This window comes from Bombus vosnesenskii, unplaced genomic scaffold, assembly GCF_011952255.1.
Source record: "Bombus vosnesenskii isolate JDL3184/JDL3185 unplaced genomic scaffold, Bvos_JDL3184-5_v1.1 scf7180000013361, whole genome shotgun sequence".
NCBI lineage: Eukaryota > Metazoa > Arthropoda > Insecta > Hymenoptera > Apidae > Bombus > Bombus vosnesenskii.
The window spans coordinates 460124-479434 of NW_022882994.1; the positions used below are offsets into that span (position 1 = coordinate 460124).

General features: G+C 37.1%; 1 protein-coding gene and 1 long non-coding RNA gene across 19 annotated transcripts in view; one reads left to right on the forward strand and one right to left on the reverse strand.

The window, feature by feature from the left end:
* The window catches only part of LOC117237187 (TLD domain-containing protein 2), a 303806-nt gene that overhangs the window by 16948 nt on the left and 267547 nt on the right, over positions 1–19311 (reverse strand). For 15 of the 18 annotated variants that reach the window (XM_033500917.1, XM_033500918.1, XM_033500913.1 and 12 more), the window contains 2 exons: positions 18883–19108; positions 16732–16818 (listed from right to left, as the gene is read on the reverse strand). In XM_033500917.1, the coding sequence (XP_033356808.1) occupies positions 16732–16818; positions 18883–19108 (313 nt within the window). Of the gene's footprint in view, positions 1–5567; positions 6263–16731; positions 16819–18882; positions 19109–19311 lie in introns of those variants that run through there. The other 3 variants (XM_033500916.1, XM_033500920.1, XM_033500931.1) reach the window with 2 other exon arrangements.
* LOC117237202 lies at positions 12142–18088 on the forward strand. The gene is made up of 2 exons (XR_004493963.1): positions 12142–16637; positions 17394–18088. It is a non-coding gene; the product is annotated as an uncharacterized LOC117237202 (long non-coding RNA).

Here is a 19311-nt window from a genome sequence, read left to right on the forward strand (position 1 = left end):
CCGTTCATTTCCTCGTACTTAGGAAACCATTAGGAAAAAAAGTCAGAAAACACGTTAGATAACGTTGACGAGAAACGTATTAGTACGTCTTGTGCTAATCGAGCGTTGTTTCTAGTTAGTTTCTGTCGTAAAATTCGGTGATTAATGCAAATCGAGCTGTTATTTCAATCAAAAATAGCCCGATGAATTATTCGACATTTCGTCAAGCAACGTCTACAATTTCCAAGATATATGGTCGAGCAGAAAACAACAATACATAGATAGGAAAAGCTGCGTAGTACGTCGGCACGCGAAGCCAAGGTAAACTTCCTCGTCGTGTTCCGCTACGATTATCATAGAAATAGTTGGGTATTTAGCGTAGAAATTATGGGAATAATAAACGAACTGGAAGAAATGAAAAGTCGATTATGCGCGTTGATTTGGTTGGTCTCGGTGCGAAGATCTCGTTTTCTCAATGAAACATATCCTTCTGTATACATAAAACTTAGATGTAGTTCGAAGTGTAGTCTTTTCACGAAGGAAATGTTTTTTGAGGAAAGCTCGTTAGAACCGATCGATTCTTTCAGCATCTCCTTTCATCTTTGATACACTACAACTTCTTCGAAAATCAACTAATAAGATCTCTTGCCATCCTTAAAATACTACTTCTTCAAAAATCAGCCAATAGGATCTTTCTTCGTCTTTAAAACGCTGTAACTTTTGTTGAAATCGATCGCTTACGATGAATTTCTGCCAAAAGAATTTGTTTTCCGCAAATAAAAAGATTTCGGAAAATGTTCATCGTAATAAGCAAATTTTTGTTGAAGCAAAGAAACTGTAATTTCTTTCCAACAACCGACGAACAAGAAACATCCTTGCAATTTTCCCTTTTCTCTCTACGAAGACAGCTCGAGGAACGAGATGCATCGCGAATTTTCTTCTTCTAGCCGCTCTTTCGTTTTATTTTAACCACGCAAACACGCGTAAGCGAGCGTTTGCGCATTGAAACGCGTGCCAGATGAACGTCGAAATGATCGTTAAAACGGAAAAACGTCGTTATCTGTCCGCATGGACGTGTTTAATGCTTCAACATTTTGGCGTATTTAACGCGTTTGACGCCGCTCTATTGATCGGCCTGTTTTTTCTTTCCGAAGCTAGGTTGATCTTCACTGGACGAGTTCGAATTCTCATTTGAAGCTGTAGCGATATACGACAAAGAGAATTTTTAGCACTTGATTTGTAGCTATTAACGGAACGTTGTTTAAGTTGCTGGTTCACGGATTCTTGAAGATTCGAGATTTTGAAAAGCGTGGGTTACTCGTATTTACCTGAGCCTCGATGGTACTGGTTAAATGGGATACTTGCGCCTCTGTTATTCTTTGGATCATTTCGATCGTCTGATACGTCAGAGAGGTTGCACGAAGCTGTCTGACGCGAGAATTAACGAGCACTGAGGAAAACTTGGAAGGACCTTGGTTAATGAGCTACGTATTAAATGGGCGAGAGAGATCTTCTACGGAAATGAATTTAAACGATGTTCGACGGAAATATTTGCATTTGTGAATACACGATGAAACGTATCATAATAATAGTCCAGTAAGCGCAAAAACATATAATATGTAACAAAAATATATATACAAAATTTACTGAAAAATGAATAATTTACAAAAGGAAACCTTCTTATTGAATTGGGAGGAAAATTGTGTTCTCATTCTAGGATTTATTTTTAAAATTATTTTTAATTCTCTTCAAAAAAAAAAAAATTGTTCTTCAAAAATGTACATATTCGTTGTAAAAATAGACAAAATATATAGTTAATTAATGTTTGCCTACCGATTACAAAATGAGATTGCTTTCTAAGAAAAGAAAAGTGGGGGAGATAAATGTGCTAAAGTAATTAGCGAGGGAAAGTGAGAGAACTGTGAAAGATGTTCGAAAACAACCCCCTGTTAACTTGGACAATTTATTCTCTTATAGGATCAGCCAGCAATTGGACACCCAAAATGGGTGAGGTCCAATTTTTTCTTTCCTTTCAACTCTCGGACGAGCTCCACCCTTCGTTCTGGGCTATCCTTCATGAAGCGACTAGTTAATTCATGCCACAGGGTCCCCGTTTCCAGTTACTTACTCGTTCGTGAACAAGCAAAATACGAGCTGCGCATTACATCGCGACACATAAAAGGGGGATGATTTAAAGAGCTAGTAGAAAATAAATTTCACTTCAACTCTTTACGAATAAATAGCATTTCCAAATTAATCCACATATATTCTCTTATTATATATTCTCTATTAATCAAGATTATTCTCTTTTCCGGAGGATCATTTTGTCTGTGTAATTCCTCCTTTACGAAATCATTCGAAAAGACGTACCTCTACCATTTTTCTCGCTGGATAAGGAAAAAAGAGATTTCGTCCTACAAGATTTATTGATTAACGCAATCGATTTATATCCTCAAGAAAAAAGTAAAATTTAAACAGAGAAAAAGCGATATTGTCTCGCGGAACATAACGACAAAGAGTCGAAACACATTCGGTTTATTTTTCTCACGAAGGAAACAGCTTTCCTCGAGTAAGTAGAACGCTCTCAGGAGCACGTACTCTCTTTACAAAGGGGAACCCCACCCCTTGTTTACTGCAACTTTTTTACGCTTCATACCCCAATAAGTATTTTTAATGCGAAAAATGTTAAATGTCAGCCATTCTTCTGTCTGCCTCGCGATTTCCATTAGGCTGTGATTCGCCTAGCGTGTCGATTTTCCATGTGCGCGAGAAACCACCCCTTCTCACGGTCGAGCCATCGCCGCAGACCGCGCCCCTAGCGCGTGTACGAGCGTCGCAGCTGTAAAAGCCAGCGTGTATAGTTATTCGTTATTGCATAACTTTCGTCAGAGATTGGCCGGGTTCGAGCGTAGTTAGTATATCGAACGAAGCCGGATTCTGTGAAAGGTGGACCTAGGCGCGGCCAAGGACCGGTTGCACGTAAACACAACCGAGCTGCTGCTATAATATCTTTCTAACTGTGACATATGCTAATTGTGTGCACCGGTGGATAATTTTCTGCACATGTCATCGCTATATACAACATACGTTTGACACACGTTTGGATTTTTGTTACATTGCTCATGCGAGAAAAGAAGGAAATTCTTGAAAGAGACAGCACGATGCTTGAACTTGGGGGATGATGTTCGAATACCAACTTTAAAAACTGGCATAATCGGTGAACTTTTTGCAACCAAGATAATTGACACAATCTTTTTAGCGTTTGATAGAAAGTCCTGAAATTAAGGTATGTAGAGAGACAATCTTTTTTTGCGAATTAAGTTTCATCGCGGTTAAATCACATCGCTGGTGAAACAGATAGTTTCATCAACTTTACATTATGGAAAATTTGTGGTTCCTGGTGAGAGACATAGAAAACGGGTCGAAGAAAGTTACGTCGTTTTGTCGAATCGTAGGAAAGCAGTTGGATTCTCTTTCCTTTCTTTTCTGTTTCGCTCCAGTGACGAAGAAAAAGAGTTTATTTAGTTAGCATATTGATCATATCTCGTACAAGCTTCTAAACAATCTTAACATCCCATCTTTGAGGCGCTACATTCGAATCGAATTTGAAAGCAAGGACATATTCACAAACTTTTCCCAAAGGTATCGAAACCAGCAAATTTGGAACATTTTAGTTAAAAACTTTTATTATCGACGATATATTTTGGAGTAAACTCGCTGCCAGAAATGTTTAATACATAAATTCGAAATGTTTAAAACGCTCAAATTTTTAAATCGCGAGTGAAAAAATATGCCGGAATATTTTTTATTGATTTTCTGATTTTGACACGTTTAAAGAGAGAAGTAATCTGTCAGATCCACAGATACAAGAGAAATAGGTGCCACCAAATGATGTTGCGTACAAAAAAATCAACGTCAACCATAACTCATATTAATCTACAATCGATATTTTTGGATTATATTCTCAAGAGGATAACAAAAACACGCATATTTAATCTGCACAACCAAATAAAAATATGATTCGAATATATGGATATAATAATTTGAAATTAGCCGAGAGTATTCTGAACTTTAATTTCATAAAAAGACAAACGTGATTTTTCACGGATCTACGTATCCCCCCGTAATATTTTCCTAAATATTATACACAGATTAAAAAAAAAAAAAAAATAAAAAGAAAATTATGAAGAATTATCGTAACACTATAGAAGTACATGTCTCACTTTCCCAATCGATATACCGTTCTAGATATCCGAGAATCAATTTTTTACGTTCCAGTATAGATCGAACACCTTTACACTGGGTAGAGAACCGTCGCTTGTAAACTATGAAGAAGGTCTATTTACTAGAGTAACCGAATATAATCAACAAAGGGAACGTGGACTACGCCAATGAAGGAAAAAGTCAATCGAGAGACAGCTGTTAGCAACACATGTGGCAAATCGACCTCGTATTTGCCAGGGATTCGTGAAAACGCGAAGGGGTCTTAGAGAGATCTTTCTGAAAAATTGTTGCTTATTTTTGCACTCGTCAGACATAACTTTTACGTCAATGGCGCGCCGAAAACGTGATCTAGAGGAATTCTGGAATCCACGAAACGTGTGGATCGTTTGTGACAAAAAGATTGTGTTCGGCGAATGACGAGAAAATTTGTTTGTACATTAAGTTTCAGCCTTTGAAAGAGGAAGCAAAACGGAAATATTAAAATACGTAATTCGAAAATATGTAATTTTATTTATTTTTTCGAAATATTTCGTTTCAACTATATTTTGGCCCGCCAGCGATGTTTCAAAAAGAATGCACAGAAATTTAGGTGTACGTTCGAGTCATCGAGAGAAGATTATATTATTAGAATAACGAGTTTAAACGAGTTCTGAACGAGTTTGAAGAAGACAAAACGAGACGTTTGCGTGCAATTCAATGGAGGACGCTCCTATCTTTTTTATACTCAATATTCGTCGTACGGGCATATCTTTGTATAAACATTTTTACTTGTTTCTGTAGATAGAACTTAGAATCGAATCTTTTATCTGTCTTCTAGAAATGCTCTTTATATAATTCGACGATAATTTTAGATCATTGTAATGTTTCTACGTAGAGCTTTACTTTTAGAATCGAACGTTTCGAATTTTGTTTATTTTATTTACACTTCGGAACACCGAAGCGAAGTGTATACTCGCTTTTATTAAGAAGCTTGCCGCATAATTCGGAATTCGCTTACGGAACATGATAAAATCATTCATTTCCAAAAGTAGAAATGAAACAAAAAAGGCGTCTTCTACCAACGATGACTCTCATATTACGTACAACTTCAATATTCAGTTTACATCTCTCTATTGCCTAGAAGATAACTGGCTTATACTCAAGAAAAGCAAAGAATATTGTATTCGAGACGGATAAAGAGCCGCTTATTAACTGTTCATGACTAAAAAATACCAGAATCGTAAAAAGGTAAGGATCACTCTTTATCTCGTTCAAACATTTTCCACAAAAAGAGACTAAGAAACAAGAAAATTAAAAAGAAAAAAAAATCAGAACAAATTGATTTAGCAGAAAGGAGACTTTAAATAGAAATAAACTTTCTTTACCTTCGTCTTCTGCTTGAGAAACTTGGAGATCTTAGTGATGGGATTTAGAAACTTTGGCCTCGGCATTTTGACTAGATTCTTTCGCCTCTGAAGTAAAAAACTCGAATTTTCAGCCTCCACCGTTTGATCACTGCTATACTCTGATATATATTTCTCTCTGCGACTATGATCACGCAGGAAACAGTTTACATTATGCGTTTTATTCTGCGTCTCAACGCCGGTCCAAGATCTCACTGCGATCAGATCAGTCGCCGTGGCGCAAACCTTTCTAGAAGCGAACGTACCGACCCGCGTCTACTAATCGCGCTGAAAATACACACAAGTGTATCGTCGAAATTTCAGACCAATACGCGCGACTGTGTGCTCTTAGAAAACACTTTGCGATGCTTCACGCCTATCTATCGACGTGAACTTTGCTTTCCTCTTGCCTCTCAAACTCGCGATAAATGTGCTTATGTTTGGATGAAATGTAATTGATCCGAATGAAACGGTCAATAAGTCACAGTGATATTATACGTATACAATATACGTATACAATGTCGAAAGCTCAGAAGGAGAACTTCTGGAATCGAAGCTTCGTCGGTTCGAACTTGCCAGAGCTTTTCTGTGACTGAAATTGTGTTCGCGGATAGATATGACGTTAAATTCGATTTGTTCGTTTCACGATCGATCGTTTCGGGTATGCACGCTTCACTTCGCGAGGACTGAAGCAACACTGTATCACCGCGCTTTCGGGGTGAGTCTAATACTCCGATCCTAGGAGAAAGGCGTGGTGGGGAGGGGATAAACTCGACGCGCAACCCGGTTTGCGCAGCACGTGCTGCCGGTGCGCGCACTGCTCTTCCATTCAAGCGCGTATCACGCTACCAATTTGGATCAAAATAGTCTCACTTTGGATACTCGTTTCATCGTTCGCATCACATTTTTTATGAACCGTGAACAAGCCTTTCATGAGTGGATAAATCAATGGAATATTTCTTTTGCCCATTTTCACTTACGTGAAATTGTAAACTGTTTAAACAGAATCGATTCTCGACTTGGAAAATTGTATAGTTTATAGAGTTCGATTTAGAGGTTCTTACAAAAGGGAAACATTCGCTTCATCGTTCGTATCATTTTTTACATCTGCTGACAAGCCTTTCAAGTGGGTGGATAAACGAATGGAATATTTCCTTTGCTCCATGATCGTTTCGTACTTATATGAAATTGTAGACTGTTTAAACAGAATCGATTGGTTTTTATAAAAGGGCAACATTTGTTTTGTCGCTCGCATTAATTTTTAGACTCGGGGACAAGCCTTTCGTAGCTGCATAAATGAATGGAATATTTGCCCTGCTCGATGATTATTTCATACTTATATGAAATTTCAGACTGTTTAAACACGATTGATTTCCAGCTTGGAAAATTGTATAATTTATAGAATTCAATCGAGAGATAGTGAATATCGTAAAAAGAAAGACTGTTTTAAAGACTAAAACGTATTTAATTGTTGTAGAAATTTTCAGAAAAATGGCCAGACGGCTGTTTCGTAGTTAGACGATTTCCAACTTGGAAAATCCTTGTTGGCTTAATATAGGGAATTATAAATTAAATTTCAGAGATGATTGATTACGATGGATACATAAGAAAATCTGATCCGTCGCATGCAAGGATTCCAAGCAATTAGCGGTACACTTGATTTAACTTGGTGGTCAACATAGCGTGCATATAGTCACGTCCGCCTTCCACGACGTAGTAAAATTATTCTCCGTACCAAATACGATAATAATAATCGCTTTTTGCCTCAGAATCGAACAATCGTTTTCGATATTATTGTAATGTAATTCAAAATCCTTTGACTATAAACTTATTAAACTTGTAATTTAACTTGTTAAACCAATTATTTAACTATGATCTTTCGTGTCAATAGGATTGAAGTTCTACAAGATTATTAACGATTAGAGCTTATCAATTACTGTTCCCATTCTATTTTGAGAAATAGGACAAAAGTAAATATCGCGCAAAAGCAAACAAAAAGATGTGACGAATAATGAAATTATAATCGAATGTTTTCATTGCAATTCGCGCTATCTTTAGAGATTCCACGCAGTTACTATGTACAAATATTTTATTTTCATGTTCTCAATTATACAATGCGAGCCATTGAACTTCTTATGAAATATCTTGAAAATAGAACATATACATACTGTATATAAGAATATTTTTCTGCCGATTGCGTAATTGCAATTGATACTTATTATTGTTTGTCGAAACATATCGTAAGAAATATTGCAAATTAATCTTCGTTTCATTTTACACGCATCTTAATACAGTAAAAAAAAAAAAAAAAAAAAAAAGAAGAAAAAGTCAATCTCTTAAGCGTATTATTCTTGACTTATTTTACACGATATGCAACACATACGCGTCGATTGTTACCAACTGGATTAATTTTCTACACGTTACGCATCATGCAAATGTCACGTGTGTTTTTGTAAGGTACGATCTCTGACATAAGTTCAATTACAATCGCCAATGACGACTCACAGCACCAACAACTATGAGAACATAACAGCCGCGCGTATGGTATTCCACTTTTTGCTCTGTTCGTTTTGCACGCGACGATAAAATATTCATACTGAATGCGTTTCTCGAGTTTATTTAAACCGGAGGGAAAACTACTGGTGTTTGACAATATTTCGCGCTCTTGTCGTTAAACACGAGTTTCGAGACTCGTTCTACTGGTTGTTTCATCTTTGATGAGAAATTTTGTTTGCTTACAGGAGTGAGAAGAAAATTTGAAATTATATGTTAAAAATTAGATACCATTAATATCAACGAATCGAATAATTTATGCAAAAACCAACGTGTGTTTTTTTTACACAATAACTGACGATTTTGCGCATGGAAACACAAGTTTATTCAAGATAAAAGTTAACAACTTTTAAGATGTGTTAAGATGATACAATCGATTATAGTTCCTTAATTTTCAAAATACTAGATACTTTTTAAGGATATGTATCACGTGCAAATGACGAAAAATCAGATAACGTTATAGCGGATTTAACGAATATATTTAATATGAACAAATAATTTCGAAAAATACTAATTTAATGTTCAACTCTATTGAGATTAATTATTGTTATTAACTATTGTTATTATTAATGTTCATGGGACTATCGATGATGAAACAACCAATATAATATGAAACGCTTCTAAGTACCAACGTCGCGCGTCACCTTTTGCACTCTGTTAATATCATGCGACAATGCAGTTAACGTTTCACGATGTAGTAGAGGAGACAAAGTCAGCAGTGCGCTCTGCTCGAAACCGCGTAATTTTCACATTGAAAATTTATTGGATATTTCCCCGTGTTTCCCGCCTATCACAATTCGAGACCAGAATTCCCGGAGTTGAAATAAAACGTGCGTCTATTGTGAGGTTGTCAGCGTTTTCTTAAACGTTAAGATGAGAACTTTCGAGTACTTCGTGTCCTATAAAAATTTCATCTTCTCGGATTTGAGTCCTTCTCAAGTGAATTGGAATTTTCTATCGTTAAAGGATTTCTAAAAAATTCGTAGAAAACAGAATTGTTCTTAATACGCGTGATTTTCCGTCCCGGAATTTCACGTTGAACATTTTCTTCAATTGTTAAAAATCATCGCGTTTGTGAGCGTGACGACGATTGGGAACAAATTTGGAGACCGGAAAAGAGCTAATTACGTTTAAGAAAATATAAATTTGCATAAATATCCGCGGTCTATCTATTGAAGAGAAAAAAAAGAGAAGAAGAGGGAAGAACGTGACAGCAAAAGAGAGAGGGAGAAGATGGAGAGCAGAAGGAGAGAAGTGGAGATGCAACTGAGAATCCCTGTCCGGTAATATTGATAGCGGACAATTACGCGTGGGCCGAGCCGCAGATGCGCAAAAACGCCAAGAATAGAAGCTCGTAGCAGCTATATCTACGATAGACAACTTTAGAATCCATCAAATCCAAACTTCGTGATAAGAATCTCCATCGTTATTCAAGCCCGAAGAAACAAACATAAAAGAAAAAATGAAAAAAAAAAAGATGAAACACACGAAACACGTTTCATCGCTGTTATTTTACCAATTAACGCCTCGTTAATCTTTTCTAATATCTTGCATAGAGGCGTTAAATACTAATAGCACGAACAACATAATAAGATCGTGTTTTCTGAATCATCTCAAGGCGCTTCATCTAAGCGACTGGTAATGCAAATTACGAAGATTAATGAACGTCTACCGACGTATCTGGTCCGCATAGCGATTTCAAGCAAACAAGCAGCCAGATTTTTATGTTTCATGGAAAATTACTGACAAATTCCATGGTGCAATTTTCCAACCGGTCTACGTGATGTCAATACGTCACGTACATCACACTCTGACGGGATGCAGATAATAAAGAGGATTACTTTATCAAGAATTTAATCCTCTGTACTTAACTGTTCTCTCCAAATACGGGATAAACGTATAGAAAATTCAGTTCGATGATCGTTAATAGGTAGAAATATGGAAAGGTGGTAAAATCGGTCGGCTGTTAAGCCACAAAGGCTGTTGCAGGTGAAAGTTTACTGTGCATTTTTCTCTTCAATTATAAAATATTATATATAATTTAATAAAATTGTAGATCAGTGAAATCAAATGTTTTGTTATTTTGTTTAATCGCGAGCTCTTAGAGGCTGTTATGGGTGAAACGCACGCACCATTACTGCGTCACATTTTGTTTAAATTAAAAAATTAATATAGCTAAGCGCGATGAAATATTTTATCATTATTCAATGCAATATTTGCAGCTTTTACGATATTATTGCAACTAAATATACATCCTATTCCAACAAACATTCATTCATTACAGCAAACTTCAACATTGTTGACATGACATGAGTCAATATCCAATAAGATAAAAGTTGAGAAAGAAAAGTAATGTCGGGGTCTATACAAGTGTAGCTCTAACTGAGATTAATACAATTGTTAGTGCTATTTTATTTATTTGCTTTATTTTACGATCTTAATATGTTATCGTTTCTTAATCTTGTCTTAATCGTTTCTATTCGCTACACGAAGAATTCGAAGAATTTATCATCTAATATTTAGTCGTTGCTCGAGCTACAACTGGACAATGGAGGTGTCGAATTGGACCTTCGTTGCTACGTGAAACGCGTATGCAAGGTATCCGCGATCATTTAGGAACAATTAGACCGAGATATTTGGATAATAGGAGAGCTGAAACGACAGCAGCGGAAATTTTTAGAAATTCAACTCTGACGAGAGACAACGATCATATCTTATTTACACTCGATCACTGTTTTATCGTCGACCAGCTGTGTTTTCAGAGCTACACACGATTTCGCACGCTAACGAACGCACGATAAGGAAAGTGTGACTTGCATACAATTAATAGGCACATGCTGTTGTATTTTGATACTGTGTGCAAATTCGTAGTCTATACAGACAATTTAGATTTCATTTTCATGGATTCGATATTCGTTAAAATGATCATTCTAATAAAAAAAAAAAAAAAAAAATACTGCAGATAAGAAAACGAATAAAGAAATTACTTAATCAACGTTTACTTTTATAAATATTGTGTGACTGTGAATTTATAGCTCGTACAGAAAATTCCATTTTTTTAATTTTTCTTTAAATATTCAGTACACGTAATTTCGGCGAAAAATCAACGCGAATCGACAAAATCATCATCGACACGACTTTAATTCCAGCGTTAGGAGAAAAAAGAACTGAATAAATGATCGCATTTTACGAGCGAAATAAATCAACATATGAAGAACCATCGCTATTCCAATCAGTTTATTAAACACAGTCCAATCAATCCTTGTTCGAGATTTCATAGCTTTTTGAATAACAACAATGAACGATCGATTGATCATTCAATTTAAGCAATGCACTGCTTCAAAGCAAAATTAACTTTTTACACGTAGTTTCAATCTCTTTGATTATTAGCCTTTGAAGTTGCTTGCCGCTGGTAAAGCACGTGCATTTTATATGTAAGTATAGAATATGAAGCATACTTAATTTGATATTTATAATACAACGTATAGCGAGACACATGATTGATCGCCTATAGATACCCATAGACAGTGAAAGGGTTAATAACAAATCAAATTGCACATTAGAAATTGACGAACCATAAAGAAGATAAGGCAGGAAGGAACAAAAGGTTCGTATGGGAAGCTCAGAGTTTTAATTCATAATGCTATTAGTTTATAACTTATAAGCGTTTAAAGATTTCCGGGGAATCTGTGAAACTATTTCTAAAGAAAATGTGACACAGACAGAAGAACAGTTCTGCTCCATTTTGGACTATTATTTCTACAACGTCAGCAATATTTGAAGGAATTCGACAATCATTAATTCCACGAATGAAAGACTGCATTCTTGCAGAGGGAAGAAATCTCGAACGTTCATTACAACTGCCATGAAACAATCAATAAAAATATTTGCACTTGCTTACAACTGCTTGTAAATCCTTACAGTTCTACGATAAAGCATTTTCGAAAAAGAGTTGACACGAACATTTTCTATCTTTTGACGTCATTAACGCAAGTTTCCTCTCGATCTTACACAGCGTTACTCTCCTCTCAATACTTCATATGTCGAGTATTTTATATTTACCACTATTTATTACACAGATCTGGAACACGAATCGCACTTCATTTGCTACATATTATCGTAATAGATGCAGCGAGCAATATAGTTGAACGAACGTCTCATAGACGCTCGTAATAGACAGTGAAAAGGTTAATAACAAGTCGGGCTACAGAATTCGAAATGAAGGAACGTTATATCTGAAATCACAAGCAACAGATGGCAAGGAGAAACGATCGGAGGAATGCATTGTTTATCCTGCCCGTGTCCAGCGACGTGTTACGGGCTGGCGCCATGGTTCTCGCTAGCTGGGCAATTTTAGCGAAGTTTCGTGGAGCTAATGGAACGAAGATGGAATGTTGGCACGGTTCCGAGAGAGCGAAGGTGACGCGTTCCAGCGTGTCCTCGGACCACGGTGTGAAACAACTCGAGGACGGAAACATCGTCTACGGCGACTTGTTTTTGGAAACACGACGGAGGGTTCGCGAGAGGCTAGAATCCGCTCGTTGCTCGCGTGTTCTACGTCGATCGTACTTTATGCAATCCTCACTTGGTATTTTCGAGCGATACGAGCAGAGTTTTGGAAGCAGAGCTTTTGAGAAAGTTTGCAGAGGGAGAAAGAACGTGAGTTCGAGGGAAGAAGAACGTGGCCATTGAAATATGGCTCTAAGAATAATTATACCGAGATATACACGTGTTTAGAATGAAACGACGAGTGAGAATCTTTATCGTCTTTGATGTCGATCTTTTCGATACCGATCTTTTCCATTCCTTCAATTTTAACGTTGGTCGTAAATTTAGTAGCGTAGTTTCCTACAGAAATTGTCTACAGTGACTAATGCTGGTCCAAGGAATACATATTTGATTATTATTTTATCGACACGCGTTATGTTTATTTTTCTTCTATCTCGCGAATCTAACAGGTTCTTTTCTTTTCTAGCTATTTCGTGTTTAAATATTCATCTTCAGTCAGAACGTGGTATTGAAACTTTTTTTCTATCTTTCGGATCTAACAGGTTCCTTTCGTTTTCAAATATTCGAGTTTAAATATTCAGCTTCAGTCACAGCGTGGTGTTAAAATTAAAAAACTGACGGAGGTGTACCGGTCACGTTTCTGTTTCTACGGATCTTTGTATATTTACGTTCGTTTTGTTCCTATTAGAAAATGAATAGAATTCGCTAATGAGTGTCATGCACAGAGTTTAGAAACGGACGAAGGATAATTTTAGCCCACGATAGCCCTTCGCGTATAGATATGATAAACAGGGTGAGATACGTGCAATCGACATAGAACATCGACCCCAGTCAGGACCACCCACTACTGAAACTAATCTATTTTCTACTCCATAGAGGAGCAGTTCAGTTTTCCAAAAGTTCGACGAGTAATGATTGATATACTTCAGGTTCGAAGTTGTCCAATTATAAACGCACAATTATGCGGCCAGTTCTCAACATTTCCATTGTCATTGACGTCAATGGATTCACCGTTGAAAATAACCTTGGCACATTTGCAACATCTTCGAAATCTTTTGTCGTGGCTCGACATAAAAATGTCTCAATGGAAAAAACATCGAGTGAAATACGGTTACTTAGAAACCAACTTGCATTAATATCGGTGTATCGTAGAACGTTCAAACGTTAATATTTACAATTAGCCTTAACCGAGGATAGGGATAAGTGCACAGGCTGTTCACGCTGTTGGTTATCAGCGTTTTTCTCGTAAGTAAGCAACGAGTGTGAGGGAAAAATGAAAGTTGGTAAATATGAATAATTCAAAATGAGTTATACGTTCACGATAGTATCTTTTTTCGCAAGCGAAAAAATACATGTACATCTTGCTTGACTATGTCTTAAATGAAAATCTTCCTCTCTTTGCGTACATCGAATCCTCTCGTCAGTCCACGAAAAAAGAAAATATTATGCGAACATAATATGGTCGAAAGCTGATTACTTTAGAACATATTTTGCCCTTAATTTTGTAAAATATCACATGAAAAAAACAGGGAACGACGTAACGCAATATTCTTGTATTTATGTTTTCTCCATCTTACATACGACAGATTCATTTAAAACATAAAAGCGCACGTGCATCTTTGTACCTGCGAAAAGAATGTCGTGAATACGTAGTTCGCTTTGCAACATTTTTCCTCATACTTATCGTTTGCGAGAAAAACCTTGGGAATTAATAACCTTGGACACCCTGTACAATTGACTAATTATTTTTCCTCGTATATACCAACAATAAATACCTATAGTCACATTGTAGCTTCATTTGAATTACTAATGGTAATTATTCGTGTAATCTTTCCAAGTACGCTTATCTTTACTTATATATATATATATATCAATTTTAATTATTCTTACAGTCTCCTGCAACAGACATCAAATAAACAATAATCGTAATCTTGGTTTAAGAAACGATTATGGTCACGCTTACTATCATCCAATTACTGACTACAGTATTCCTTATCATCGTCCTTAATGATTATTATCATTCATATTCCATAAAAGACACTTATGGTCACACGTAAAATTCTTCTTCAATGAAAAGTTCATCACATCGAACATTCGACAGCGGATACATACACAGGCTTTAGGAAAGAGTAAGAGCGTTGTAAAAATAGCCATTGATTCACAGTCGTTGCTTTTATTGCTGCAGTGAGCAAGCAGGATTGTTCACGTGCGATGAACATCTGTATTTGGCAAACGATATCATCGTCGAACGGAAGCAGTGACGTAGGCGAGTCGCGAGCGACCTTCCGGAAATAAATCGGTCACAGCGGCATCATCCGAAAAGCATTTTGGTCTCATTAACCTTCCCCCACGATGAAAAACGATCTATGAGGATCACCGCGGGCTTTGGGCGTGCGCGCGCGCGCAGACAAAGCGATCCGATCGGACAAACCGCAGGAAATCGTTGAATATTTCTGGAACGAGATTCACGTAAACAAGCGTCAAATATTTTCATGCTCCATGATTTGTTTGTTTTTTTATACAAAATTTTCGAAGGAAATGGTCCCTAGTTAATCTCGAAATTATTAAAAATTTCAGCAAGATTTGTATCTTAAAGCATCGTTGTAGTTAAGATTCGAGATTAGACCAGTTACTTCTAAATTGATGTGATCTGCGAGCTGAGAGATCTTCGCCTGAATCGATTTTGTATCGTGCACCCGATGATTCTTGATAATAAAGCTCTTCTAATGAACATGCAAATTACTCTGGTGTTTTGGTACTTAAATTTTGGAAATCTATGTAGCATGGAATTTGTCTGTCATCTATAAAAAAAGAAAAATGCAGAGAATCCGTATACGATTTGATTTTATATCACTTTATCTTCATAAAGATAAACTCTTTCTGATAAACTCTTCTTTCCTGTTTTTACATTTCTCGTGTAGTGGCATGTTTATAATGCAGTGGATGTGAATCATGCCGCGAATAATCCGTCTAAAGACTAAACGAATGATCAGCTGTACGAGACGAGACGGCAGTGAGAATCCAAAGCTGAGCGTACAGAGAACAGCATGCACGTTTAATATCCACACGCGACACACGTCGGGGTATATTTTAGCCGAAGAGGCCGTTGGTCTGGCTCTAAATACAGAAGAGAATGTTCAACGCGATTTGGGCGACGATTAAAACCGCCCAGTGAGGTGTTCGACCGAACGAAGGGGTTCAAGAACGACGAAGACACACGACTATTTCTGTCTCGAAGTATCATCGGTACGATATAGTCTGACGAGAAACTCGAGGGTTACGTGGTTGATCGATGTCGATCAACCTGATCTTAAGTCTCGTTCGAATTAATCAAGCTAGCTAACGATAACGTAAACCAACTTCCTGTTAACGCGTTACATTTGCAAATTTTTCCCATCAATTTACATTCTCCAATTCTGTCTTCCACAGTCTCGTCCAATATCCTCTCCACGCTATTTCTTTCATCTAGATTCTATAATTTTATGAAATTTAAAGAAATCGAAATATGTACGACATTAAAAAGACAAAAATTCAAACGACACAAGGCAACTTGGAATCCTGCGACGGGCTAATCGACCCATTTGAAATTTTTCTTATTCCCTTACATAAAGTTCTATTATGTTACAATTAATAACATTCCACATTCTTGTTTCATCAGCAGCTTCAAATCTTACCAAATGATATATTCGAATTTCAAGATGGTTTTTATTCAAATCGTTTCAGCTCAACATTTCCTTTCACCTCTGACATCCATCTCGTTAATTAGCATTTTCCTCCATGCACGTCGCAACAATAACCGCGTACACCGTAATATACCTAACTATCGGCCAGTCAATGAAGCGGCAAGAAGCGTTTTGGGACAACAATGACGCAAAGGAAACGATCAACGTGGGTTAGGCCGCAACATCGCGTGACAACGGTGCAACGGTAGATCCGGAAACAAGTAGAACAAGTAGAAGAAGGTGTGGCAGACTGTGTACAATCTATGAGGTGCGTATCTTTTATAGTCAATATCGAGCAATTTGAGTTTGTGCCTATTCTGTAATAAAAAATGATCGACAACGGAGGAGTGGGGAATCGGTACCTCCGGGTCCTGGATCTGCTCGGAATCCGCCGATGTGCTCGACGTCTTCAGGATGCTGTACAGCTTTACGTAGGGGGCCTTGATCAGCTGTTAGCCAATATAATCGGCCGTTTTTAGCGGTTTCATTAACTGGATTTCCACCTGGTTCCCTCGATACTCGCATCGAAAACTATTTCACATTCCTTGTACAATTTTCTCGACTCTTTAAGCTTTCATTTTGCAAGTTGGAGTTAAGTCCAGGAATTCCTTTGAATGTGTTAAAATTGTTGTCGAAGTTTCTTTCAAAAGCTTGCTCTCACGAGTTTCGAACATAGGAAAACATCTCTCTTACTCTTAAATATACTCTTAATAATATAGAAACAGTTCTGAACATTTCTAAGGAGTTCTCGAGTCATTTTTAGATAATTCACGTCGAACATATATAGATCTCTTCTTCAGAAATGTACAGATTTTTAAATGAAAAAGAAATCCTTCCTGATACAAGCATAGATAGTCCTGAAAAGCTCTCGACAGTTTGCAAGCTACTTCTCAATTACTCCACGCGAATAAAAATGTACTACACAGTTCTGAAAAAGTTTCAAGAGTTTTCCGACTATTCTCAACATCGATGCAAGGATCGAGGGTGCACTGGAATCACTAACGCTAACTTTTTCTTGGTTTAGATAAAATGAAAACTAAAAGAAGAAAAGAACCGATCGGCCAGAAAAAAAGAAAAGCTCGAAGGAGATATGCGAAAAAACAATTGATACGGTGCTCGGATCCGATGGATGGAATCCAATGATGACGACGATGATAACTTGGTGCGTGAACGTGACGCGAGAAAACATGAAGAAACGTGAAGTGGAAATGAGAAGACGAAGCTGTGCACAGCGTTACGAGCAACCAATCGATAAATATTTAAGATGACGATGACAACGAAAAAAGGAAACGAAAGAAACACAAGTGCGAACGTGAGGAACAAAATTCTAGAAGAGAATGTTCCAGTGTGTTAACGCAGTTAACACGACCGTTCGACAAATCAAACTATGGCTATGTTTGACAGCGACGAACGAGTGCATCGAACCTGGGTGCAGAGGACTCGTAGCTCGCGAGATGAGTCAAAGAAAATACGAAATTATTGCGAAGATGCTGATATCGTGATAAACGAGGATAAAATCAAGTACGTATGTGTCTGTATGAGTTGATTCGATGGTTGATTACACGTAATCACGCTGAACGATTTTTATATCTTATAATGTGTTCTACGAGATAAGGTTTTAAAGACTGAATAAGATTGTATTATATTTAAAAGGAAAAACGTACTCGAAAATTTGAAGAGTGCTTGTAGAAAACACTTGACAAGTGCCAAGAAACAAGTTTCTCAGGAGGAAAAGGAAACCGATGCATTGATGTAGTTCAAATTCAGGAAAAAGAGAAGCGTATCTGTAGAAAAGTCTGTACGTGCCATCTTTTATTTGTAAAGAAAACTTGGTGTTCAATTCATCCAGATAGGTGGCACAGACAAAAGCCAAGCAACAATTAACTAAAGTTCATTGGTACTTATATTTTTCTCTGTAGAGGTGACGTTGTGACACCATCTTCTAGCACTTAGGTTAATAGCCATTTAGGAAGATTAAAATAGCACATAAATTCTATAGTACAGTATTCTTGTTGGTATGTAAGACATTTCCCAATGAAACATCAAAGTTTTTCAATTTTCGCACTTACAGTATCTTCTACAAAGACTTTTCAATTATGTTGTATATTCCACTTTAAAGAATATAGGACAATTTGCGAAGAAAATTGTCAAACTATTAATGTATATAACGAATTAAAGATTTGAAAAAGAAATAGCAAGTATAAAAGTTGAATGTTCTTTGACTCGACTTGAGTGTTTTCTGCAAATGATTAATACAAGATTTTATCAAAGATTGACATATGTCAACAATCTACAGAAATGTCCCATAAGCTATAAAAAAGAAAAAAATAATAATAAAACTGTATAACGAAGTTAGGTGATCAAACCTTGATATTTTCAAAGAACCGAGTTAATTAATTAATCTTTCATTCTAACTACACAAACGTTCAGCGTGTCAACGTATAACGAGAAAATAAAATCGTCGCCGTCGATGGCCAATTAGGCGAGAAGAGTTTTAAAATCGAGCCACTTACCTCCCATGATTCCCTCGTCAGCTCGGAGATCTCATCGCTGTCTTGACGACATTTTTCCTCCTCGGTGGCATCCCCGGTTTTCCCAGCCTCGTGCGGCGACAATTCAGGTGATAGATCCGTGTCAGTGTCCAGCAAGACATATCCCCGTTCTCGCCAATAATTCTCGTCGAGTTCTCCATAAAGCGACGGCACCCACGCATGGATAAACCTGTAGAGGTCGTCCACCCTGCAAACACCAAGAACACGCTTAGTATTAATCAGCGACGCTCATTCAGCTAGTTTCTTTTCTATTCTACGAGAGTTCACCTCGTTCCCTTGCGAGTATTTATCAGGCAAACGTACACGAGAGAATCGACGAGGATTACGAATGCTCTTATCGCACTGATTTGATAACAATAATCGGTAACGTAATATCGGTTGTAACTCCCA